The 27,753-nt window shown below is 39.9% G+C and overlaps 1 protein-coding gene across 7 annotated transcripts in view; it reads right to left on the bottom strand.

Moving 5' to 3' along the window:
- Window positions 1-8,199: 8,199 nt before the first annotated feature.
- Window positions 8,200-27,753, bottom strand: part of sulf1 (sulfatase 1) — a 390,572-nt gene continuing 371,018 nt past the window's right edge. For 4 of the 7 annotated variants that reach the window (XM_060822708.1, XM_060822711.1, XM_060822709.1 and 1 more), the window contains 5 exons: window positions 25,829-25,971; window positions 23,143-23,266; window positions 20,061-20,094; window positions 18,142-18,195; window positions 8,200-8,334 (listed from right to left, as the gene is read on the bottom strand). In XM_060822708.1, coding sequence (XP_060678691.1) covers window positions 8,301-8,334; window positions 18,142-18,195; window positions 20,061-20,094; window positions 23,143-23,266; window positions 25,829-25,971 — 389 coding nt within the window. In that variant the 3' untranslated portion in view covers window positions 8,200-8,300. The remainder of the gene's footprint in view (window positions 8,335-18,141; window positions 18,196-20,060; window positions 20,095-23,142; window positions 23,267-25,828; window positions 25,972-27,753) is intronic. The other 3 variants (XM_060822712.1, XM_060822718.1, XM_060822722.1) reach the window with 3 other exon arrangements.

The following is a 27,753-nucleotide window of genomic DNA, read 5'->3' as shown; positions in this document are numbered from 1 at the left end:
AGCATTGGTCCATTACTCAACACGGTGGCTCAGTGGTTAGCACTGCTGCCTCACAGCACCAGGGATCCAGGTTCAACTCCGGCCTTGGGCGACTGTCTGTGTGGAGTTTGCACATTCTCCCCATGTCTGTATGGGTTTCCTCCAGGTGCTCCGGTTTCCTCCCACAGTCACAAAGATGTGCCGGTCAGGTGAATTGGCCACGTTAAATTGCCCATAGTGTTAGGTGCATTAGTCAGAGGGAAAAGGGTCTGGGTAGGTTACTCTTCAGTGGGTCAGTGTGGACTTGTTGGGCCGAAGGGCCTGTTTCCACACTAATCAGCAAGCCAAGCTCAACCCATTCTGACTTAATACTTTCAACAGGAAACACAGGATAGCAGACAGGACCCGGAACACTTCCCTTACCAAAAGTTTACTGCCTTTGCAGCTGAAATCAGGTAACCAAGCACACACCGTAACCCTCAGATAATCACTGGATTAAGAACATATTGAGTAAAAGCAGTAAAGATCCATGGAGTGCAGGTGAATGCAATTCTTATACAATGTTTGGAGTGGGCATTTTAACCACATACCTCTATCAGCAGCAGCATCAATAGCCCCCTTCCACAGCTGGGGGGGGTCCAATGGGAACAGGAGTTGACTTGTATTTTTCAAGACGATGTTTAAAACAATCGCATCATTATACTGGATGTATATGCGGTGTGCTTGTCACGAACACACAAGTGACATATAGAAGTACATTTCTTTTTGGAGTATACTGTAGTCGATATTTAAGTTTTCTAAATAATTGGTTTATTGATAATGTATTTATTTCAAAGACTGTAATAATGACTGTTGTAAAGCCTTTAATTGCTTCCTTTTGTTATCAGGAACATCTGTAAACATCATGTTCATTAACAACCTGTTTACATGAAATATGTTGTCAATAAAATAAAACTGATGCAGATCACATTATTGGATCATGGAAAACGCAAAAGGATTTGCGATTTGTATTTTATGCACATGACAGAAATAATTAACATGTGTCTTTTGGATCTGAGTACAGTTGGGAACTTTGATATTACATTTATAATGCAGAGCTTTTTTTCAGTTACCAAGTGTATCAGAAAGAGGTATGTCTCTTAAAGATCCTGTGGGATTGTTTCAAATAGGTGAGCACTTGAGGTGGCCTAGCCAATATTTAACTCTCAATCATGATCAGCAAATCAGAATATCTGATTGTTATCACTTTGTATTGGTGAGAGCTTGTTAAGTACAAATGTAGTTGTTGATTTTCCTCCATCTGAGAAGTGATAACATTTCTAAAGTATTTATAGACTATAGAGCACTTTGAGAGATCCTGAGGTCATGAAAAGTACTGTATTAACTGAAGTAATTTTAGTTTTAAAAAGTGGGTTTATGGAATCTTTTAAAATAACAAAACCAAAGGTACATTGTTGAGGAAGCTTGCTGTGAACATTTAAACATATCGTGGCGACTGTTCTATTCTCCCAATGTGACATAGGCCAGAGGTGATAGTCCCAGGAAGTAAACTAAATTGTTAATAAAAATCAAAAGAACTGCAGATGCTGTAAATCAGAAACTTAAATAGTGGTTGCAGGAAAAACTCAGTGAGTTCCACTGAGTGAGTTCCACTCAGTGAGTCACTTCCACCTATCCCACCTCCATCGCCCCTCCCCCTAGTCCCTCCTCCCTACCTTTTATCTTAGCCTGCTTGGCTACTCTCTCTTATTCCTGATGAAGGGCTTATGCTCGAAACGTCGAATTCTCTATTCCTGAGATGCTGCCTGGCCTGCTGTGCTTTGACCAGCAACACATTTGCAGCTGGGAAAAACTCAGTGAGTCTGGCAGCATCTATGGAGAAAAATCAGAGTTAATGTTTTGGGTCGGGTGACCCTTCCTCTGTTCACTCGATCCAAAATGTTAACTCCTATTTCTTTCCACAGCTGCTGCCAGACCTGTTCAGCTTTTCTAGCAATCTCTATTTCTGTTTCAGAATAAATAATTGTTTATTTTGTATTCCCACGGTACAGCTGGATATAATACATGACTACAAGAGCAGAGATGTACTGCTGAGGCTGTGGTCAAAACCATTTGGAATATTCAGAGCAGTTTTGGGCCCCATATCTGAGGAAGGATGTACTGACATTGGAGGGGATCAAGTGGAGGTTTGCAAGATTGATCCCAGAGATGGATGGCTTATCAGGTGAGGAGCGGTTGTGGACCCATAGAATGCCATAGAAACACCACAGTGTGGAAACAGGCCATTGGGCCCAAAAGGTCCACACCAAACTGTCCTCCAAACAGCATCCCACCCAGACCAATCTCCTTACCCTGTCCTTGTATTTCCCGTGGCTACTGCACCTAATCTATACATTCCTGAACACTATGGGGTAAATTAGCTTGGCGAAGTCCACCTAACTTGCACATCTTTAGACTGTGGGAGGAAATCAGAGCAACCAGAGGAAATTCAGGCAGACAGTTGCCTGAGGTTGGAATCGAAAACCTGGGTTCCTGGCGCTGTGAAGCAGCAGTGCTAACCACTGACCCTGGGTCTGTACTCAATGGAATCTAGAAGGATGAAGGTGGATCTTATTGAAACTTACAGAATACTGAGCAGCCTGGATAGAGTAGATATGGAGAAGATGTTTCCACCAGTAGGTGATACTAGAACCTGAGGGCATAGCCTCAGAGTGAAGGGACAACCCTTTAGAACTGAGATGAGGAGGAATTTCTTCAGCCAGAGAATGGGGAATCTGTGCAACTCATTGCTGCAGAGGGATATGAAGGTCAAGTTGTTGAGTGTATTTATGACAGAGATAGGTTATGATTAGTGGGGGATAGGCAGAAGAATGGGGTTGATAAACCTATCAGAGCTGAAAATGTCTTGCTGGAAAAGCGCAGCAGGTCAGGCAGCATCCAAGGAGCAGGAGAGTCGATGTTTCGGGCATGAGTCCTTCTTCACGTTTAGCTCTGATCTCCAGCATCTGCAGTCCTCACTTTCTCCTTGAGAAAGCTATCAGCCATGATCGAATGGGGGAGGGGACTCGATGGGCTGAATGGCCTAATTCGGCTCCGACATCATCATTTTATGGAGAATAGTGCAATCCCAATGGTAGGGGAGATTGTTAAAGTACTTTGCAAGTTCAGGTTTTAATTAGGTTATTTACACTATGGAAACAGGCCATTCGGCCCAAGTCCACACCAACCCGCCGAAGTGCAATCCACCCAGACACATTCCCCTACATTTACACCTGAACCTAACACTACGAGCAATTTAACATGACCAATTCACCTAACCTGCACATTTTTGGACTGTGGGAGGAAACCGGAGCTTCCGGAGGAAACCCACGCAGACACACAGTCAGTCGCCAGAGGTGGGAATTGAACCCAGGTCTCTGGCGCTGTGAGGCAGCAGTGCTAACCACTGTGCCACCGTGTCTTTCTTTGACAGACTCATCCTGTTCATAATGGTTCAAGAAAGCTGTTCCGCCAGTTTCTTTTTGTTCTTGACATTGCTGATCCAATGAAGGATGACCCAGTGCCCGACCAATCGAAGCTGGTAATTTCAAACAAAACAGAAATTGCTGGAGAAACTCAGCAGGTCTGGTAGTATCTGTGGAGAGAGAAACAGTTGACGTTTTGAGTCCAATGAGTCTTCTTTATGTTCTGATGGATCTATGAGGAGTTGTGAGCCATCAGCGGCAGCTAATCATATTCAGCTCCATTCTGGAATGTCATGGCTGGGATTCCTGATGGACATTGATCATAGGTTCAGAAGTAGAAATGTGACCAAGGGCCAATTTATCCTTCCGAGCTCTGCAAACGATGAGGTTCATGACTGCATCTCACATCAGCTGACCCAATTGCAACCTGAGCTAACATCTGAAGTCACTGCCTCCTGAAGTGAACGTGCAAAGACTACAAATCCTCCCACTCCCTGTCTCATGGGATGATCATCAAGGCCATCATGAGAGCTGATTGTCTATCTGCAGTTAAGGGGTTTGCCTTTGAGATGGATCTGAACAGTGGCAACACTTCAAAAGTACTTATGGACTGTACAGCATTTTGAGAGATCCCAAGGCCATGAAAAGTACTGTATTAACTAAAGGTAAATTGTTGAGGAAACTTGGTGACCCTTCTATTCATCCACCATGACACAGGCTGGCGGGAGCATGGGGTTGAGGAGAGAGGTACTGATGTTGGAATGGAATCTTCCCCTGCCCCCTCTGCAGAACTGATGGGGGAGGGGCAGAAGGCTGGCAGCCAGGATCATGCAGCTGGAAATGAACTAAGTTAAAAATCCCACAACACCAGGTTATAGTCCAACAGGTTTAATTGGAAGCACTAGCTTTCGGAGCGCTGCTCCTTCATCAGGTAGTTGTGGAGGACACAATTGTAAGACACAGAATTTATAGCAAAAGTTTACAGTGTGACGTAAATGAAATTATACATAGAGAAAAAAAATTGATTGTTTGTTAAGTCTCTCATCTGTTAGAATGACCATGTTAGTTTCACTTCTTTCATATGTAAATCACAACTTCTTTAAAAAGTTACATTCTCAGGTTAACTTTAACAATGTAAACTGAGAATGTGACTTTTAAAAAAAGTTTTGTGAGTTACATATGAAGGAAGTGAAACTAACATGGTCATTCTAACAGGTGAGAGACTTAAATAATCAAGGTATTTTTCACCGTATAATTTCACACTGTAAACTTTTGCTTTAAATTCTGTGCCTTACAATTGTGTCCTCCACAACCACCTGATGAAGGAGCGTCACTCCAAAAGCTAGTGCTTCCATTTAAACCTGTTGGACTATAACCTGGTGTTGTGGGATTTTTTTAACTTTGTACACCCCAGTCCAACACCGGCATCTCCAAATCATAAATGAACAAAGTGGTGTACAGGGAAATGCTTTTCCATGAACTTGGCAATCGTCTGTTAAGCTTTGATTAAAAAAAAAAGCAGTGATCATGCTCTCTGAGAGTATAAGAACCTCTGGCTTGTCTGTAGCTGGGGTTCTGCAGTGTTACTGATCAGGAGTCCCAACACTGCAGCTCACTGAAGCAGTTTCATTCTGTTGTGCACTTACCTGGATGACCATGGAGAAGCACAGCTGTAAGCTTAGGAGCTGTGTGCTAGTCAGAAAGAAGGAATGCAATTTTGAAATGCCTCTTAATTGCATTTTTAGTTACATTGGTTGTTTGCGAGCTGGGCTTACAGGACTCAGAACTCACATCGGGGAAAATCAGCATGGGAATGTATACTAGGAGAAAGTGAGGACTGCAGATGCTAGAGACCAGCGTTGAGAGTATGGTGCTGGAAAAGCACAGAAGGTGAGGCAGCATCCGAGGGGCAGAAGAATTTACATTTCAGGCATAAGCCCCTAATTTGATGTGTATTGATTGGAAGCAGGGCCAGGTGTATCTCATTGACCATGAGATCCCTGATTGGGGTTGTTAAACTTGGCCAATCAGGGAGCCCTGGCTGACAGAGAGAATAGGGGATTCAGAAGGTCTTCAGCTGGCTTGTCAGTGTACAAGTAAATAAAGGGTAACTTGGTGACGGGATACCTGCCTCTGTGCAGTTATTTTAGGACGAGATTGGGATCCCATTTCTAGGTATCAATTTCTAGGATCTCCCCTCGCATCTGAAACTGCTGTGGAAAATTCCACTCTCAGTTTTTAATCTGACTTGAATTATGTCTTCCCTTTACCTCCACAAACTTGTGTCAACAAATACAGATTGAAGAAACGTATGGATAGCTGGGACTAACAGCAGCAGTGACCTGAATAATAGCCACAAGTCCTGTAAAATATGTGTATCTTCCAACTCAAACATCTGCAGTCCTTACTTTCTCCCATCTCCCAACTTATGTCTCATCTTCAACAGTTGGAAGAGAAGGTTTGGGCTAATATGAGGAGTTTCTTACACAAAAAGACCAAATCTTTAACTCATCGCAGGGTATGATAACCACGCATAGACTGTTATGAACATTCCTGTGTTTTTAATTCAGTTTTGACTCTGGCACCTTTTGCACTCTTCATTTCTAATGATAATTATGTTCTCACAGAAGGATTAAGCATTGTAGTTTAATCACTGCAAGTTTATCCTGAAACAAGCAACATGTAATTGCCAGCAAATAGTGTGGCCAATGTTGATTACAGACAAAAAAAAAACACACTGATACAAATTTTTACCCTTTGAACAAAATATCATGAACTGCACTTAGTCTGGTATCTTTCACCTATCCATGTGTATATTGGCTAAGAAGTGTATGATGTTGACAATGCATAATCAAAACAAAATCTGTGACCACTGTAAAACTGACACAGATTACACAAACCTTCATGCAAATAAATCTAGGAGTTATGCTAAAAAGGCGTTTAAACTATAAACAGATTTATCAAAACAGTGACACATCAAGTAAATTGTAAGTACTTTTACCTAAGTTTTACTCATAATGGGGCACCATATTCATGAAAAAGTGCTTGCAAACATAATTAATGTGAAATCTCATTAGAAGTGCATCTTATTACAGGTGCACTCAATGTTGTCAAGATAGAAGTGACAGATGATTCTTATCCTTCAACCACAAAGCAAATTTGCAAACCATTTTCAGAAGTACAATGTCCCTTTAAATATCATGTCCCATCATGTGTGCACGTGTGACAGGAAATGGGAAAAAGTCACGAAATGAAAGAAAATACAGCACTTTGACTTTACCTTGTTCCTTCATTAAAAAGAGATTCAAAACAGGCAAAGGTTAAAAGAAAGCAATGGTAAAAACAAAATGACAATCCGAAAATATTTTAGAAAAAAAAGCTGATAACTGACAGCACATTACAGTGTGAAGAACACAGAATTAAATTTCCTTTACACATTACGGCTAAAATGATCAGCCCGATAAAAAACTTACTGAGCCAATGCTCTGCACCGTTAATACATCCACACTTGGCAGCCAAAGTCTGCAAATATTTTGTGAAGAATGATGAAAGTGCAAAAAAAACTTTGTTAAGAAGAAAACACTGCTGTACTTATACACTGTTTGTGATGGTGAATTAGTGTGTACAATGAGGGCTTTTTGGAATGGATAGTTCACAATCATGAGACCTTCTAAGTCTGGCCAAACCAGCGACATTTTTACAGGCTTGGAGAATTTCTTGCCGCACTTTGGGACATTTTGATCCCAGTTACATAACACTGAACATTTAAATATATATTTATATAAAGAGCTGTAAAAGAGTTCAATTATAAGAGAAATATAACTCTATTCCCTCATTCCGGACAACGCTGCTAACATAAAATTGTGATATTTCTGCCAATGATTGGTCTGTATCTCTGATGGAAATGGAATGTGCTTTGCTTGGACCTCACAGTATAAATGTATTTTGTAAAAAAAAAACAAACTGTTCTTAATAACTGTCCAAATAAATAATGAATGGATTGTGAGTTAATGAATGGATGGTGGGGAAAAGGCACTGCCTTCTGTACAGACATTCCTTAGGATTCCTTCTCCACTGTTTGGGGGCTCTTCCTGAAGTTGGCCACTTGCTGATCTCTCATTGCTGCTGACACTGGCTTCATCAGGAATTGTGAAAGCTTTATGATAAAACTGACCAACAGAACCAGCAGGAAGATAGGTTTGATCTTCAAATATGTCCAGCTTCTCATTCTGATTGCTAGGTGATGGAAGCACATCACTTGGTGGCAGGACAAAGATGTTCCTGGTCTCAATCTCTGTCAGGCCATTTCCACTGACACCCAGTTCATTTTCCAGCTCCACCCATTCTTTTATCAGTTCTTGTGTTTGATTATATCTCCACTGTTCAGCATTTGAAAAATGCTTATCTGGTACGTGATTGTAATTTATCACTTTCTCCTTTGCGCTGTTGTCACTTGTAATGCTTGAGGTTGAACTCATTGAGTTTATAAGTACGTCAGGTTGTTCTTCTTTTACCTCCCATAACGTCAGGCCACTAGATTCACCCTCTGGCTCAGTAGAGAACACATTTTCCAAAGCAGGTGATGCAGTAGATGCCATGTCCAGTGCTGTGGTGTCAATGGTCATTAAGTCAAGAGTCCCGCCCTTAGTCAATGCAATGGGCTCAGAAGTTTTAATGTGTCCAGAAAAAGTCTTCAACAGTGCAAATGTTCTATCTACATCCTTCCAGTAATTAGTCCAGTCTCCAAAGCTAAGGCTATAATTAGGCCTGTGTTCAAACAAGCTTTCATCCACACTGTACAAATTTTCAAGTCCTTCCCAGCTGATATATTCTGTGAAGTTTGGCAGTTTGATTGGATTAGCCTTCCCATCCATCCCATAGCTGTCCTCTGCTGACAGAAACAAAGATTCAGAGTTGATTATTTTCACAGATGAAGCATGCCCATAGCTGATGTACAGCTTTTACAGGCAGGCATGCACCTGCTGCAATAACAACTTGCTACTTATAGCCAAACTAAAGGTAGAACATCCCACAGCACAAAGAACAGATTGAGAAAGTGCACATTGCCATTTTAGCAGATGCAACAGGGAAATGAAGAATTCTTAGAAGCAGAAATAATAATAGACCACAAGCAAAAGCTCATAGCGATGTAGAAATTTCTTAGAGGGCATTTCTGTGTAGCCATTTATATTTTGCATGCTGTAAATGCAGTGTAAGTTAAAAGCTAATTTTCATCTTATTAAATATTGCCTTTAATAATCCCCTAAATTTACTCAAATAATATCTAGAAAGCAAAAGGTTTGACAATATTATTAGTTCTAGATAACAAAGGAAGTATGCAGGGAGAGAGACAATGGATGTGTGTCAGGTACTTAAGAAAATAAAAGGCCGGAGGTGAATGAGTCCCCTAATGCATCCATTCTCCAAACTGTATTCTGTTGAAAATACTCATGGTATGAAAAATGACAGTTCATCCGGGGTGTGCAGACTGTCCCAAGCTCATGGTACCAAACGTAGTTCAGTTGGAAGTTGGACTTGACCTCAACTATTGCCTTTTATCCAGATATGGGAAGGATGAGAAGGCTTTAGAAGAGATGCAGAAAAGTTTCATAAGATTGACTGTTCTCATAGAATTATAGAATTTTACAGTATAGAAAGAGGCCATTCAGCCCATCGTGTCTCTACCAGCTCTTGGAAGAGCTACCCAGTCCTATGTCCTTAGTCCTCTAAATTCATTATTTTCAAATATGTCTAGCTCGCTTTTGAAACCTTCATGACTTTTCCAAGTGGCACATTCCAAATCGTAACAACCCTCTGAGTAAAGACATTTCTCCACATCTCACTCCCAGCTCTCTTGCTGACGATCTTAAAATCGTCATTACTGACATACCAACTAGTGGAAACAGAATCTCCTTCTTAACTCTTGTTCAGAATTTTTAACACCGCAGCAAGGTCACCTCTTAATCTTCTCTGCTTCAAGAAGAATAAGCCCAATCTTTAACCTTGCCTTGCATCTAAAATCCCTCATTCCCGGTATCATTCTAGCAAATCTTTGCACTCTCTCCAGGGCTTTAACATCCTTCTGTAAATAAGGTCCAGAACTCCAAATGAGAGCTAACCAATGATTTGTAGAGGGTCAGCATCACTTCCTTGCTTTTATACTCTATCTCTCTATTTATAAACCCAATGATTCTATAACAATTGTTTCACCTTGTCTGGTCACCCTCTGAAAATCATGTACATGAACCCCAAAGTCCCTCTGCTCCTGTATCTCCCTCAGTGTTTGGATTACCTACAGTGTGGAAACAGGCCCTTCGGCCCAACAAGTCCACACTGACCAGAAGTCCATCGAAAAGAAACCCACCCCCCTGCATTTACCCCTGACTAATTCACCTAACACTACGGGCAATTTAGCATGGCCAATTCACCTAACCTGCGCATCTTTGGACTGTGGGAGGAAACCGGAGCAAACCCATGCAGACACAGGGAGAATGTGCAAACTTCACACGGACAGTTGTCCGAGGCGGGACTTGAACCCAGGTCCCTGGCATTGTGAGGCAGCAGTGCTAACCATTGAGCCACCGTGCTGCCTCATTGAGCCTGTATTATCTCTCCTGATTTCTTCTGCCAACACACATTACTTCCAATTTCTCTACAATGATATCCATCTGCCAGGTATCTGCCCATTTGGCCAACTTGTCAATGCCCCTCTGAAGTCACTCAGCACCATTCTACACAATTCATTCTTCCCCCAGCTTGGTGTCATTTTCCTTAGAGAAGATAAGGTTATGAGGAGATTTGATACAGATGCTTAAAACCATCAGGGGCATGGACAGAACAGGTCAGGAGAAACTATTCCCAGTAGTATGAGGATCAACACAAGACAAAACAGATTTGACATAATTCCAAGAAACAACAGCAATAAGAGGAAACACTTTTTCATGCATCATGTGATTCATGTTTGGAATGGACTGCCTGAGGGTTTGGTGAAAGCAGATCCAACTGCTGCATTCAGGATAGATTGGTTGGTATTTGAAAAGAAACAATATTCAGGGTTATGGGGAGAAGGCAAGGGAATAGCAGCAGGTGAATTGCTCATTGCTAGCACAGATTTGACAGGCTGAATGGCCTACTTGTGTGCTGTGACTATTGTTTGATTTGGTGATATACAGTCTCTCACACGCACATAAATACACACATCTGGAAATCCTTGCAGTTGAAATCTGCAGGAAAGTCATATTGGATTCAATATGTTAACTATGTTTCTCTCTCTCTCTCCACAGATGCTGTCAGACTTGCTGAGTTTCTCCAGCTTTTTCTGAATTCATTTTAGATTTCCAGCATCTGCAGTATTGTGCCTTTACTTGCTTTCCTGCAAATTGTATCTGGTAGAGAGATTTCACCATCAAAATCTAGTCTCTGGCTCAAAGATATTTATACAATGAAAAAATAATCTCAAAATTGACATTGGCTACTCACTGACAGATGGTCAGCAACATTTAATTTCAATATAACCATACTAAGAGGTCAGAGCCATTTGCTAAAGCGTAGAACGCAGCTTAGACCTTGCGTCCCCAAATAAAAGAACTATTTTGTGAGTCATACTGCAGTGGCCTGGAGAGTTTCTTATCTCAGGAATGGGGATTCCTTGATCAAAGGCATTCAGTGCCTGACTGAGCTCGCCATCAGGAACGGGGTGCCTGTTATAAGCGACTCAGAGAGTCATAGTCATTACTGCAAGGAAACCGACCCCTCAGTCCAACCCGTCCATGCTGAGCAAGTTCCCAAACTGAACTAGTCCCACATGCCTGCATTTGAACCCTATCGCTCTAAACATTTCTCATTCATCTACCTATGCAAATATCTGTTCAGTTTTGTAACTACTGCAGCTACCACTTCCTCTGGCAATTGATTTCACATGTGAACCACCCTCTGTGTGAAAAATTGCCCCTCCGGTCCCTTCCAAATCTTTCTCCTCTCACCTTAAACCTGTGCCCTTTGATTTGAACTCTCCTACCCCAGGGGGAAAAGGCCTTTTGCTATTCACCTTATTCATGCCCCTCATGATTTTATAAACTTCTGTAAGATCACCCTTCAGCCTCTGATGCTCCAGGGAAAACAGCCCCAGCCTGTTCAGCCTCTTCTTGGAACTCAAATGCTCTAGTCTCAGTAACATCCTTGAAAATCTTTTCTGCACCATTTCCAATTTAATACCATATTTCCTCCAGCAGGTAACCAAAACTATGCATAGTACTTCAAAAGTGGCCTCACCAATGTCCAGTCCAGCCACAACATGACATCCTAACTCCTATACTCAATGCTCTATCCAATGAAGGCAAGCATACCAAATACCTTCTTCACCACCACTTCCAAGGAGCTATCTACCTGAATCCTTAAGTCTCACTCCCTTGTCCTTACTTCAGAACTAGGTAAAAACAATGACTGCAGATGCTGGAAACCAGATTCTGGATGAGAGTGGTGCTGGAAAAGCACAGCAGTTCAGGCAGCATCCGAGGAGCAGGAAAATTGACGTTTCGGGCAAAAGCCCTTCTTCAGAACTCCCTGCCCCTCCATCCCTCTGCCCACCAACTCTTCCATCAACAGCCTCCCTTCTCAATGTCGACTTTCAATGGCAATTGTGAAGTGAAATCAGCAGAATCGGCTGGACACCCTGGATTATTCAGTAAAATACTTGGGAGAGGCAATAAATGCTGATCCAGCAAACAACACATACACCCCACAAAGTGAACAAAAAAAAATCAGAATTTGATTCGCAACAAAAGAACACAGAACTGACAAACTTGACTGAAATCAGAAGGCATGCTGGGATGCTTACCAAGCTTTAATGTTGATATGGAGCTGGTGTTGGACTGGGGTGGGCAAAGTCCAAAGTCACATGACACCAGGTTATAGTCCAACAGGTTTATTTGAAATCTCTCTGCCTATAAATTCTGTGTCTGTGCACTTTCCTCAATTTCACCTGACAAAGGAGCAGCGCTCCAAAAGCTTGTGATTTCAAATAAACCTGTTGGACTATAACCTGGTGTTGTGTGACGTTTTACAAGCTCCAATGTTACCACAGATATTATCAATGCTACCACAGATATTATCAATGCTTCAGACTGTTGAAGGCTAACTGCTAAGTTCAAGAGACAAACTACTTACATGGACATAAAGACAAGATTAGAACTACCATAAGTCATTACGATGATAGCTGGCTTTTTAAGCCATTAAAAAGAGTAAGGGGTGAAGTAGGTGAGCTATCTTGCTGCATCAACAGGAGATGTGGGCTTGTTGGGCTGAAGGGCCTGTTTCCACACTGTAGGGGAATCTAATATGAGATGTAAAACAGCCATTTTGCAATCATTAGGAGACAACCAGAAGCTGTTCAAAGAGGACGTCAACAAATTAACCACTCAGTCCCCGGAAACTGAAGATTTATCATTTTGAGTTTCACATCGCACTGTTGGACAAGCTTGAAGGCATCTCTATCGGTAAGACTGTCTTAATGCCAATAAAATCAATCATTAAGAAAAATGTTTCTGCCTTGAACAATTCCTGCTTCCCATACCAACAAGAGTGAGAATAAAACTCCACTCACTGTTTCCAGTGGGAATGAAAATTGGAAGGTTTCTGTAACAGGTAGCTGTCCCACATCTGGTTCTGATGAAAGATCGTTGACCTGAAAAGATAATTGTCTTTCTCTCCACAGATGCGTATTTCTAACAATTTTTGTTTGTTGTTTTTTTTTTTGGCTGACCCACGTTGCTACTTTCATATCTGGCACCAAGTTGAAGTAGAACAGAGTTTCTTTGTTATATTGTAAAGAAATCGCTTTATGATTTTGTTACACATTCACATTTTAAATACATTGACTTTACTTATGTTTGTCTGGTATAAGCAAAGCTGTAGTAACATCATATTCATGAATAACAGAATTCCTACAGTATGGAAACAGGCCAAGGAGACAGCAGCTTTACTAGCTCGCACAGTGCTGATGTGGGCCACTCCATTATGAAAGGGCTCCAATGCCAGAGGTCTAAGCTACTTGCTTATATCAGACCAGAGGCCCATTTCAACACAAACATCCTGGTCAAAAGATGCAAATAGAAGCCAACAGAACTGCTTAGACTCTGCTCCAAGCACCTATCGATCATTTCCACTGGCAGCAAGGTGGAAGATACTATCAAAGGGTCAGATTTGTATTCTGGCTTCCCAGTGAGGTACTCTGCATAAAGTAATCTTGGTGCGTGCCGGCTTTATTCCCCCCTTACCAACCTCCATGATTACTAACCACAACCTCATCTCCCAATGCCCCAGTTATTATGGTTACTGTGGTGGCCTGCCTGCTTAGACATTCATCTGTGGAAATGTATGACATTGTCTGCCTGATATCTCTGTAAGAGCCCTCCAAACTTAACAAGGGCAAGGTCTTAAAATTTTAGGAGTTCTGAAGATGGGTTACCGGACCCGAAACGTTAACTCTGATTTCTCTTCACAGATGCTGCCAGACCTGCTGAGTTTTTCCAACAACTTCTGTTTTTGTTTCTGATTTACAGCATCCACAATTTGTTCAGTTTTTCCTTAAAATCCTAGGGTTTACCTCACCGGGTCCAGGAAACTAAACAGCAACTGCACTCCCCAATCAGCCAGAAAATTGAAAATGAAAATTTCGGGAAATTTTTAAAGCTGTATTTTAAGCTGTTTTGAAAATGTTATATGCAGTAAATAAATGATGAGATAAAAACAAGCTAAGATAACTGTATTATAGGGAAAAACATGGAAATACAATGAATCTTATGAATCTATAATGAACAGCATGGCCTGTGAGAGTTAGGGAAAATGATTAAAGCTGAAAATCAAAAGCAAATCCAAACAAAATCAACACAGAGCAAGCAGAAATGGTGGCTACTCATCCATCCCCCACAACCCCTCCATCCCCTTCCCTAACCTCCCAGTCTTGGTTTGGATAGTCAGGTGGCTGGATAGGTTTCTTCTTGTGAACATAAGGCAATGAAAAATGACAAATGGTTAGCAGTTGTGGGGGGAGCACCAAAGCAGGATTGCAGCAACAACACGATTAGCTTACACGCTAAAAAGAAAGTTTTGTTAGTGAAGTGGGTGACGAACTCTGAGAGAAAGTAAACAAATCGGTCAGTAGGAATAAGCAGTATTTTACAAACATAATGAGGTGCAGTTCACTGGCATGAGCTGATTTATCCTCACTTATAAATACACGGTCCCATAAAAGACACTATGCTTCATCTTACGGTACATCAGCCACGCAAGCTAATTCATTGATGTGGAATTGATATTACCTTTATTGTATACCCTTTGTCAGGAACAAGAACCTAATTGGGAGATACATCTAACACTGTAGAGGAAGGGCAAACCTTGAAAATAAGGATCAGGTTTGTGCAGTTTTTTTTAATACTTTGCCTCCTTTAAGTGATTCCCTGTAGAAGTAGAGCAGGGAATGGTCGGAGTGCGTTTGACGTTCATTTACTCTTGGAATATAGGAAACACAACAGCCAATTCGAATATAGCCAAGTTCTCATTATCATCAATGGAGTAAATGGTTGGCTTGTGCTTTAGTGAGAGCAGCAGTGAAAGCTTTATGGTTCATTATTCTAATAGGATCATGGAATTGTATGGATCTCATCTGAAATACAGCACTGCCACCAATGCACCATTCAATTCTGAACTGAAATGTCAGCCTCAGAATCTGTACTTAAGTCTTTGGAGTGGGGCAAAGCCTTGTGACTCAAATGAATGACTGCTAACATTTAGCCACTGCTGACAAAGACTCCTGCCCCCCCCCCCCCCCCCCCCAGATGGTGAGTTTTGAGATCAGGGAAACTCAGATGGGTGACGAGGAAGGAGGTATTAGGTGATGGGCAAGGCAGGAGAGTTGTCAGCAAAGAAAAGGACATGATTGGATAAAGGGTGAAAGAGAGGTCAGACCTTGCAACAATTACAATCACCAGGGAGAGGAAAATTCTTAGAACTAAAAGCTGTCATCTTTTAAAATTCATCTTGAGTCTTAAAAGAAGTGGCTACTGGGATAGTGGATGCATTGGTTTTAATCTTCCAAAATTCCGACAGATGGTAAACTGAAAACGTGAGTCTCAATGGAATGAGGCAGAGTCAAAATGGTTTTGTGAAAGGGAGATCATATTTAACTAATTTGAGATAGTTGAGGAAACTAGAAGCAACATGGATAAAGGGGAACTCATGCATGAGATTTACAAAAGGCTTTTAACAAGATGAAACATTACTTGACAAAATTAAAGCTCATGGATTAATGGGTAATATATTGGCATGAATAGAGGATTGGTTAGCTAATGGGAAAGAAAGGAGAGGCATAACTGGATTATGTTTGAGTTTGTATGATTAAGGGGAGTTCCAGAGGGATCAGTTCAGTTGCCTCACTTATTCAAAGTCTAACTTTGTGACTTGGATGAAGGGACTATGGTTGCTACATATGTTGATGATACAATGATAGATAATAGTGTAAAGTGGGAAAAGGGCATAAGGAAACTGCAAAAGGATAGGAATAGGTTAAGTGAGTGGCCAAAAAAATCTGGCAGATGGAACATAATTTGGGAAACTATGAACTTATCAACTTCAGCAGAAAATTAAAATTACAGCATATTATTTAAATGGAAAGAGATACTCTGAGGTACAAATGGATCTGTATGCCCTGGTACATGAACCATCAAAGGTTAGCTTGCATGTCCAGCAAGTGATTAGTAAGGCAAATAAAATGCTGTCATTTATTGCAAGGAGAATAGAATATAACAGTATGAATATTTTGCTATAGTTAAAAAAAAGGGTATTGGTGAGACCCACATTTAGATTATTGTGAACAATCTTCATCTCCTTATTTAAGAAAGGACATAATTGCATTAGTAGCAGTTCAGAGAAGGTTCATTCAACTGATTCCTGGGATGAAAAGGTGATCTTATGCGGAAAGGTTGCTTAGGTGGACCTGTAACCATTGAAGTTTAGAAGAATGAGAGATTAACTCTTGAAACATATAAGAACCTGAGGGGACTTGACAGGATCCAAGCTGAAAAGGTATTTCCATTTGTAAGGGTGTTGAGAACCAGGGGAGACAGTTTAAAAATAAGAGGCCTCCCATTTATGATGGAGATTGGCATAAAGTTTTCTTCCAGAGACCTTGTGGAGGCAGGGTCATTGAATCCTTTCAGGGCAAATTTAGGTAGATTCCTGGCTAACAAGGGAGTCAAAGATATCAGGGGCATCAGGAAAGGGGTTGAGACAATCACCTTACTACTCTGAATCTTCATTTTACATAAGGAATCACGTGTGTCTGGTCTGCCGAGACCTCAATAGGACAAGCACAGCCATGGGCAACACTTGTGATTCCTTATTACTGGGATGGGTGAAAATTCCCAACTGACCTTCAGAATGTGCTGTTCCTGCCCAGGACTTGCAATATCTAAATTTGGTAAACCTGCCAACATCAGTGAGGTTGCTTCTGGTTTTAGTAGAACCTAAAGTGCCAGCATTTCATTTAATACTTTTACACTTGTGCAGATAATTATAGTTATTTCTGTTTTGGATCACTCTGTGTGACATACTCTTTCCCTTCTCAAAGGTGTCTATCTATCAATCGTTTGTCATTCTTATTCTGTAAATAGCGTCTGGGACTTTTAGTCAATGGCCTTTGGTGATGCAGCCATTATTGCTTCTTGAAGATGGATCTGAGTCGCCATTTATTATGCCACTTTGTTAGTAGATATAACACCATAAGAAACAGGAACAGGAGTAGGTAAAAACAAGGATAGCAGATGCTGGAAATCAGAGTCAAGATTAGAATAGTGCTGGAAAAGCACAGCAGGTCAGGCAGCATCCGAGGAGCAGGAGAATCGACGTTTTGGGCAAAGGCCCTTCATCTAGGAACAGGAGTAGGCCATTCGGTCCCTCGAGCCTGCTCCACCATTTGATAGAATCATGGCTGATCTGACATTCCTCACATCCACTTTCCTGCCCTTTTTCCGTAACCCGTTGATTCCGTGACTGATCAAGAATCCTACTCAGCCTTCAAAACAAAGGAGGGTCAGGTAGTGAATTGGTGGGCCTGACACTACTGCTGTTCCTCCAGATAATAACCTCCTTCTCCTTTCTCCCGTCAGTCAGCAAACCTGACACCAGATGATACCACAGCGATCTTGAAAATAGAAAGAGGCAGTTCTGACTTCAGAATTTAAAGAATCATTGAATTAAGCATAAAGCAAGAAAAAAGAGAAATCCTCATTTGTCTGAGAATGAGAAAGGACCTGTTGAAAGAGACAAGATGTGTCAGAATCTTTTATTTGTTGCAACAACAATGTACACCCTGAAACGGCACTCATGTGCTTTAACAAAGATGCCACTGCCCATGCAATATAATGTCAAAAGTATTCAATTCCTTGCAATCCCGACTGTCAAATTATAGCTATGGCAACTTCTATGCAATTATCCCTTTTCCAATAAAACCATAATAATAAATACTTTGCGGCCACAACATATTTAATGATGAGTTAAGATAAAAGAGTCAGGACCACAAAACTGAAGAAACAGGGATGCATGGAAATCGAAAACTTAAGAGTTAAGTTTTAACTGGCATGGCAACAGTGATATCTTCCCTATTTGAAGAATGAATACTAATAAATCACTTTTAGTCACTCACAAGGACTTGAAGCTAGGCTTCCTCAACTTTGGCCACTTTCGATGCTGCTGTTCCCTGGCAACCAGGTAGCAGGAACAAAAAGAGGCAAATATCAATGAGTTAGATTTTAAAGATAAGATTAAATTAGGTACATACATCATTTTGAGTTTATGTAAATATCCTGATTTATTTTAGATTGTTTTCAGTAGAAAATGTTTTAAGTAGAAAACCTTTCTGTAATTGAACTCTTTATTTTTTGGATGGGATGATTTAACAAGCATATAAAATCATTACTTTTCTCTTGCCATCTATTTGAAAAGTCTTAAATTCAGAGCACATATTTCCCTTAATTCTCAATCTTTGTAGGCAATACACTGAAAAGTCTCCCAGTCTCTGGAAGCACTTCTATCACTTCAAGACCTTTCTGCACTTCATTCCATTTTGTTACTGGGAGATCAGATGATGTCTTCTCCCCAGGTCTATACCATATTTTTATGACGCTAGTTCCCAGAGTTGTTGGGGAATGGTCCTGTGTGATTTGTGCCAAATAATTGTGCTGTCTCTCCATGAACTGTTCTGTCAAGCTGTAGAGCTTATTGAGTTTATATTAGATGCAAACTCACACTATTCATTAGTGAAAGTCCATATTTTTCAGACATCTAGTAAATTCATTATCTAAGATATCCTTCAAGATGTGAAAGACAATGTGAAGCTTGCAAATTATAATTAGACAAAAGGTTACCAAAATAAGAGATTCAAGAAAGCGGATTAACATGAGAAAAATTATTAAAAACTTCTAGCATTAACGATTCAATGTTTTTACAAATAGAATTATTTCAAGGTGTTTTCTGAACCCACTTTACATAAGCACAAGTACTGTTAAAAAAGTCCAACTAGTCTGGATATTACTGTAATGGTGTACAAATTGTACTCAAAATTGCTCTAGTTTTCTGAAATTATTATTGCATTACTTGTTTACTCATAAACACAAAATCTTTTGTGAACCAGTACAATTGGGCAGCACTTCACAAAGTAATCGTATTTTATTCCCTTTGCATTAAGGAAATCATCTGATACTTTAAATGTGTTAAACTGGTACAATTTTATGAAGACCATTGAAAATATGTTCATCCAAACAATTAAACATTGTTTACCAGTTGTAACTTTTTTAAAAGTGACTGAAAAAGACTATAAAAGATGTATATAAAGCTATTTACTTGTTACATTGGTGAACTATATTCAATTCCTTCAAAATTTATTTGATATATTTAACATTTTAAAAAATTATCCAGTGTGCGTTCCACCTCAAACTGCTTGATTTTAAGAGACTCATGTAAGGTCTGTCCACTGGTCAATGAGAAGAAGCACTGCCATAATAATTAAGTCAATCAATCTGATTGATATTGTGGGTTGGCAAGCCTCCCAATTCCACACTTCTTATGTCAGTGCAAAAGATTGCAGAAACTGGATACTCATAATTTCGACTTGAACTTTGTTGATCTTTTTAGGAGAACTGCCAATGAAAACTAGCAGGAACTATACCTCATGGATGTTCAGTTTTTCAGTTATTACAATGTTGGTTAATGTGTGTGATCTGATTTAGTATGTGAATATTCAAGTGTGTTTTCAAATGTGCATTTGTACAACAGTTTTGGGGAATCAAATGATCTTCAGTTTGAAATCACTCCCATCTTCATGAAGTAGTATATCTGAACTGGATTGCAACAAAAGTAAAATATTACATATCCTGTGGTACCCAAAAAGCAGAGTTAAGTCAAACAGATGATCTGAAATGAGATTCAGCTGTTATTTGTTAAAGGATGAGTTGGCATGCACCAAGGAATGCTGAGTGCACAAAATCTAATGCAAAAGCTTCAATGGGCCAGCTCATGCAATCGGTTGGAAAGAAAGCTGATTAAGAGAATAAAAAGTATGGATACCTGTGCTGATCAAAGCTTCCTCCATCTTTATTTCCTGATTAGGAAAATACAAGAGTAATTTTTGTTAATATTTTTAGAATGGTAAATCATTCACAAATGTATTTTTCCATGCACTACCTGAAGAATAATGTAATATGGTTAAAATAGAAGAGGAGAAAGTAACTTTTGACACAAGAATTAATCAAGCCAACATGGCTGGGACACCTAGAATAATATAGGAAAAAGAAACCTGTCTTACATCATTGAAAACTTGTTTAATTATGAAGGTAAGCTTCTGTAGACACTTTATTAGACAATGGAAATGTTTAAAAGACTACAGGGATAGATTTTGAATTTGTGTGCAAGTGTAAAATGGATGGTAGCAAATTGGCAACCTGTTATGTTTTATTTTCTTTGATGTCAACAGGTTAGAAATTGAGGGAGGTATAACATGGTCTGATGATTATTTTGTTGTCTATCTATACTTCCTTCAAATTCAAAATGATTCCTTATGAAACTCGTACCTGTGTTTTCAATATTAACTTCTCTACAAACTTAATGCTGTTTGTAATATTACATTAACTTTAGATTTCACTACTGTCACTTCAGAAACTTGCAAATACTTGACAACTAAATTCAGTTGTGTGGCTCTGTGCAAGTAACATTTTTGTTCTCAATTTCCAGAAAGCAAGGATTATCCACATCTCATCTAAAGGCAGGGGAATTAACCCACATAGCTATTACATGCTGAAGTATTTCCTGCTACAGTATCTATCCCCTCCCAAAGGAAAGTGGTTCCCCTGGGTCAACCTGCGCAATTGTTCTGTCTAACTATGCATCAAAGAAAACATACAGGGAAAAGGTCTGTTCAGGTTAAGTATAGCTGTAGCTTATGTGTGGATGACTAACAACTTTTTTTAGATTAGATTTCCTACAGTGCAGAAACAGGCCCTTTGGCCCAACAAGTCCACACCGACCCTCCGAAGAGTAACCCACCCAGACCCATTTCCCTACTAATGCACCTATCACTATGGGTAACTTAGCATGGCTAATTCACCTGACCTGCGCATCTTTGGATTATGGGAGGAAACTAGAGCACCCGGAGGAAACCCACTCAGACACGGGGAGACAGTGTGCAAACTCCACACTGACAGTTGCCTGAGGCTGGAATTGAACCCGGGTCCCTGGCGCTGCGAGGCAGCAGTGCTAACCACTGTGCCACCGTGCTGCCCCCTCCTGTTGATGCCCCCCTTTTAAAGAGGATAGTTGATTTACCGGGCAGAGTAGAGCCTATTTAACTCAGAATTCCTGACAGTATGGTGACAAATATTAAATTTGAGTCATCACTTCATCAAGTGTGTATATTGGGAAATCTTCTAGATTAATGCATCACAAGTCTGTTCTAAAATCAGTAATCGATACAAAGATTGGTTGTAAACGATTACTTCCTTGGGTCACGTCAACCTTCTGAATGGTTTAAAAAAAGTCTTCAAAATCAGTTTTAAACCTAAAGTAAGCAATCATTCAGAACCTCTCTGAAATGTACAGATGAGTCACAAAGTGAAATAAAAGTATGTGAATTAGGATACAGTTGGGTTACATAGAAACAAGTAAAATCAAATTAAAATTGATAACCTCACGAAAACAAAATGGGAGTGGAAGGCTTCAACCGCTTCAAGTGAAGAAACACAGAAATGGAATGATAATCATCATTTTCTTTTGTATAAATGTATTTTATCTTTATGGTTTTGTAGCTTAAGGCTAATATTAGAGATTTTCTAGACCTTTAAGTAGCTTTATTGTAACAGTGCAATTTTTTTAAAAACCTGCATCGATTTAGTAGCATTCACTTAAAAAGGCAGAGTAATATAGATAATTAATTTTTTTTTTGAAGTGCAGGGATTGTTGTCTGATAGATAAAATATAGCAGTCAATCTCTGATGGAGATAACTCCACAGCAGCTAGATAATTAAGAATGTTGAGCAGGACACCAAAAGAATTCTCCAAATTTTCTTCAACTAATGACATCTGATCTCACAAGACAGCAAGATGAATCTCACTTTAACACCTCATCCACAGCTCAAGGCTCCTTCCTGTCTTAGATAATGTGAAGCAGGATTTCAAGCCCACAGCCATGTTATATGGAACAGAAGTGCTGTCAAGAGTACTTGAAATTGCACTGTGCAATATTAATGTGCTCTTTCAGTGCCATTTTAGTACTGGCTTGTTCCATTCAAATATATTATCCACGTCATTGACAATCAAAAATGAACCTATTTCAAATAAGTGTGTTCGTACCCAGGCAAGACAGGTGAAAGAATTTTCTATGAACCCATTCGGCATTTGATTGCTAGCATAGTGTAATTTCAAGGTTCTGCCTATTGTTTTAATTTAGTGGTGCATCAGTTAAACATTAAACGGCAAATTCTGCATTTGCTGACAGTCTAAAGATGAAAAATAAATGATTTGTCAAAAAGGTAAAGATAAAATTAAAATTTGTGCTAATTTTAATTTTTTAACTGGAATTTTTAGAGGAGTTGTATCTAGTGTTCCTATAGTCATTAGCTCTCCATCTCCTAACTCAGCTTTTGATAATAATCACTGTTAAAATGCTGTTGAATAAGTCAGAAATTGGATTGCCTTGGAAAATGAAAGCCAAAAATGTACATTTTTATGACAGACAGAAAATCAATTGACTTAATATCCTGAATAAACTTGATGGGCTTCCCTATCGAAAGCCGCATGCTAACAAATTCTATACTGGACTCTCAGTATTGGAACAACTTGATGAAAATGTAAATTTTATAAAACTTTTCAGTAGTGTTGTAAAACTTCTATCCATTTTAAACAACTGTGATCTAAATATGCTGTTTCTTATGAAGATTTCATCTGACAAAATGTGAAGGAATGTGGCCACATATGATTCACTAATACAAGAGCACTATTCCAAGCAAACAGCACAAACCAAATGTTTTCTTTGACAACTGTTAACAACAATAGCAGAAATTCAATTTTCTTTCATAATTTTGCTACAACTAAATGAAGTTTCCTAATGCTGAGAGTTGAGGAGAATCGCTATCTATATTTAAGGTCTGAAAATTACCTGATTCCACACCCTTGGCCCGTGGAGTGCATTGCCTGTGTCCTTGGCAACTTCTCAGCTCCATTAACTGAATGTGCAACTGATTAAGAACTTCTCGTTCTACCATGTGTACTGTATTCGTCAGCTGAAATCACAAAATCAAAACAGATCAGCCTCCTGTGTTTATGGGGAGGCTTTTGGATGATGCACTTTACAATAACATTGTGATATGTACTATGACAGAAACAAGAACTGATCAGTTGAGTTTAGATAGCAGGGTACCTGTTTGGTGATAACATTCAGAGTACAAGTAAGGCTGAATGTAGTCTGCAGCAGAAGGTATAAGGCACATTGCAGTGTCACAGGGCCAACAGTTATTGTCCATATGGCATTGAAGAGTCAGCCATGTTACCATTAGTCTGGAATCATATGTAGCGCAGATACTTTCTTCCCAAAAAAGGAATTGACAAACAAGATGGGTGTTTCTCCAACAACCAATTCATTATTAGATAGCTAATTTCAGATTTTTATTTAAACTCAAACATCATCATCATCTGGCATATGACCCCAGGGGCCAGGCATTAGCTGGGTCTCTAGATTAATAGCACAGTGTTTATCCCACTATGCCACTACCTGCTCACTTTTCAGTGACAGTGACATGTGCCGCTGATGAAGGGTCTGGGTGAGGTCAGCTGCAAAGCCCAGTGCAAAACGGGGTACTGTACCGGGAGTAGGGGGATAAGGGGAGCCCTGCACAGGGGGCTGGGGCAGTGGGGTGAATGGGAACAGAGCTCTGTACTGGTAGCTGGGGGAATCCTGGAGTGGGAATGAGAGGAGCTAACTCATCAGCTACCTTCACTCTTGCAGGATATTGGTGAGGTGAAATCAGATGTGTGATAATCAGACTAGGTTAACGCTGGTATGAAACTAGTGTATTAATTTGGATAGTCATGTGCCTTTTGGAGAGGTACCTCCTTTATGTCTGGTCCTGGTACACTTTATGGAAGGTAAATTGCCCTCTGGGGAAGTTAAGGGATGCTTTTGGAGGGGTTGAGTACCTTTTGGAATTGTTAGAAGTATACATGGATATGCATGAGAGATGAATAAACTCAGTGGGACATCAAATTGTGAATGGGACCTATCAAGACTGTCAAGGGATTTAAAACTCCAATCTTTTTAATCTTTCAAACAAAGTTTGGAAAGATAAATAAATGATTGCCCTCCATTTCATTTCATCTGTTGTCGTGGGTCTAAGGATTTCCATTTCGTCATTAATGCTACATATCTGATTTCCCAACGATCCATTGTCACAATGGGGGGCCTCCGTTTCGCATTTCTTTCTCCAGGTACAACTAGTTATGGGATTTGGGACAATGAATTCCAATGCTTATTGTTTATTTTTATAAAATTTTATTGAAGAGAATAAATTGAAATGATGAATAGCAGTGTTTTTCTCAGGATCAAGAAAAGTGCAATGCACTTATTTTATCTTATGAAATTATATTTTCTAACCTGTAACATAGGCCCCGAGGTTTACCCATGGTGTAAGCATGAGTTGGCCTGTAAAGTAAATGTTTATTTACATGTAAACAATGTGTAGGGCTTGAGAAAAGGCAGGAGATTAACCATAAGTTACAATGCTTAGACAGCTAGTACAGAAAGTAAGGGCAGAACAGTCTCCTTGTGCACTGCAATAATTCTACAATTCTGACTCTGTAAGAGATAGTGTAAAAGGAGGGTGGGTTGGGGCCATGGATTGGCATAGGGGCTACAAAGGGCCAGTGGTGAGGGCCATGCATATTTTTAAAGTGATAGGAGAAAGATTTAAAACGACGTGATGTGCAACTCCTTTCCACAGAAAGTGGTTTGTGTGTGGAATGAGTGTCCAGAGGAAGTGGTGGATGCGCGCACAGTTATAACATTTAAAAGGCAGTTAGATAAGTACATGAATAAGAAATGTGTGGGGCGATATGGGTCAAGTGCAGGCAGGTGAGATGTGTTAAATTTGGGATTATGGTCGGTATGGACTGGTTGGACCGAAGGGTCAGTTTCAGTGCAACATGACTCTATGGGAAAAAGGGCACCATTTTGTGTGTCACGTTTTGTTAAATCCTTCTCAAATATCTGTAGATAACCCCTGACATTTTCCAGAATAATACCTGATCTCCAAGAGTTAAATTATGGGTGGGTAATTATATGAACTAGGGTTGTATTCTCTGGAATTCAGAAGATTACCACAGGTACCCAGGAACAGGAGTAGGCCATTCAGCCCCTCGAGCCAATTAGCCATTCAATGAGATCAAGAGGCAGAGAGAGGATGGATTGACTGAAACTATTCCTGCTGGTTAGGGAATTGAGGATGAAGCAGGAGAGTATAAAAACTGGAGTCAGATCTTTTTAGGAGTGAAATGAGTAAACACTCGGCATACAAAGGATGCTGTAAGTTTGGAACGTGCAAATATTACATTGTTTAGACAACTTGCACATCTTTTTGGTATATTAAATACCTGACCTGGAATCTAAGACTGGTCAGTGGTCAGGCATCATGGTGGGTGGTAATTTTGACGCATCTCACTTCTAGCAGTGCAATAGCCCCATCAGACCATAACAGTTTCAAACATAAACCGAAGAAATAGCCTTGCCAGTCTTGTTGTCTCATAATTATTGCAATTGTTGATTTCATTGGACAAAAAAAAAACCTCCTTACTTGATATGGATCACTGTTCATGTCAAAATACTCAAGGAAACCTGTAGCAAATTCGCAGAAGAGGATGTTGTGAGTCTCATTGATAGTTCGCAAACACCAGTAAGTGTTATTGTTAGAACTTGTACAAGCACAGAAGGATCCTACTGTAATGAAAGGGAAAAGCCTTTTTTCAGGTTAAACAAAAAACAGTATTTCCAAATGCAACGATTATGGTAAAATCCATCATATGGCGGGATCATGAAATAGATAGTTGTGGATTTGCTGCCTCATAATCTTATAATCTTTCATGATGTCCCTTTCCATTGAGGGCAGAGCAATATAATGGGTACATTGCCCACTACAAGGTACACATCCACCAATGTTAGATGTTATCCCCAATATAAACTCCCAATGAGAAAATTCCTGTTTTATGGATATCCTGTGCATTCAGAATCACTCCATCAGGATCTTTTAAAAATCAAACATTTATAAACAGTCATGAGTCACACAATTGCATTTTATTCACTACTCATTTAAGCGCAAGAAAGTGAGATTGATGAGGTAATCAATCTGGACTGTATTGATGGAGCCATTAAGATTTAACGATAAGTTGAATTGAAAAGAATTTCTCTTCATTGGTTTGCAAAACCAATTTTTGCTTATTTATAAACATAAAGATGCCTTGCTGTGACAGACCTGAGAAGCCGGCCATAGATGATCACAGCAATGTGTGATTCAAAACGACTCATAGTATTTGTATAGCAGAGAGGGTGCACTGATACAACAGGATGGCCCAATCGTATTACATTGCACATAATGCAGAGTAAATGCTGGCAACAGGCCACAACACATCATTAACATTGGAAGTAACAGCTAAGCCTGCCTAAAGACTGCCTCTGGGACACCCAGAGGTTTCATTTGATAAACTTTTACTGTTAACTGCCCACCCAGCCTTTCTTCTCTAACACTATTATTGAAGAAGTAATAAGTTAAAGACAAAAATATTGTTTCTGTACCCCAGTGGTCATGCAGGTCGATAACATCACAGTCAACAATAAAAAACAAAGAACTGCAGGTGCTGTAAATCTAAAACAAAACCAGAAATCACTGGAGAAACTCAGCAGATCGAGCAGCAAGTGTGGAGATAGAAACTGAGTTAAAGTTAACAGATTTCAGATTCCGTTCAGAAAAACAATATTTTGGGCTTTATAAATAGAATGCAAAAGAGAGATTTATTGTGCAACATAATTATTAGGGCAGTGAGTTTTGGGGAGTTCTACAATAGAGAAAAAAAATTAAGACCACAGATCTTGTCCAGTGTGGATTTAGGAGGGTGGCCCAGGGATGGATATTGTAATTCGAGAGAAAGGAGCATGAAAACAGAAGTAGACTCAACAGTCCCCTCAAGCCTGGTCCAATAGTCCATTAGATCATGGTTGATCCATATGTCACACCCATGGTAGCACAATCTGAGAATGAGGACCAGGCCTTTCGGAGAGATGTTAGGAAGCACTGCTATTGACAAAAGGGGATAGCGTTTTGGAATTCTTTTTCACAAATGGCAATGGATGCTGGATTGGTTGTTAGTTTTAAATCCAAGATACATTTTTGCTAAGCAAAGGGACTAAGGGATATGGGCCAAAGGCAGGTAAATGGAGTTAGGCCACAGATCAGCCAAGATCTCATTGGATGGTGGAATAGACTCGAGGGGCTGAATGGCCTACTGCTACTCCTATGTTTCATGTATCCTGGTAGCCTGTCTAAATATAACCTACAATGTGATAGCTTTAAGTTATTGTTGTTTCAAAATGCAATTTAAGGGAGACGAACAGTAACTGCTTACCTACTGACTGCTTATATGTGCTGTTTAACCATATAGACATTGACAGGCTGTGGCGTTGTTTGCATCACCTTGGTGTTGTTGCCCAATCCAGGTCACTCAGTGC

Source organism: Hemiscyllium ocellatum, chromosome 4 (assembly GCF_020745735.1).
Source record: "Hemiscyllium ocellatum isolate sHemOce1 chromosome 4, sHemOce1.pat.X.cur, whole genome shotgun sequence".
Classification (NCBI taxonomy): domain Eukaryota; kingdom Metazoa; phylum Chordata; class Chondrichthyes; order Orectolobiformes; family Hemiscylliidae; genus Hemiscyllium; species Hemiscyllium ocellatum.
Note: the sequence above shows the minus strand (reverse complement) of the source record. Positions and strands in the feature narration are given on the sequence as shown.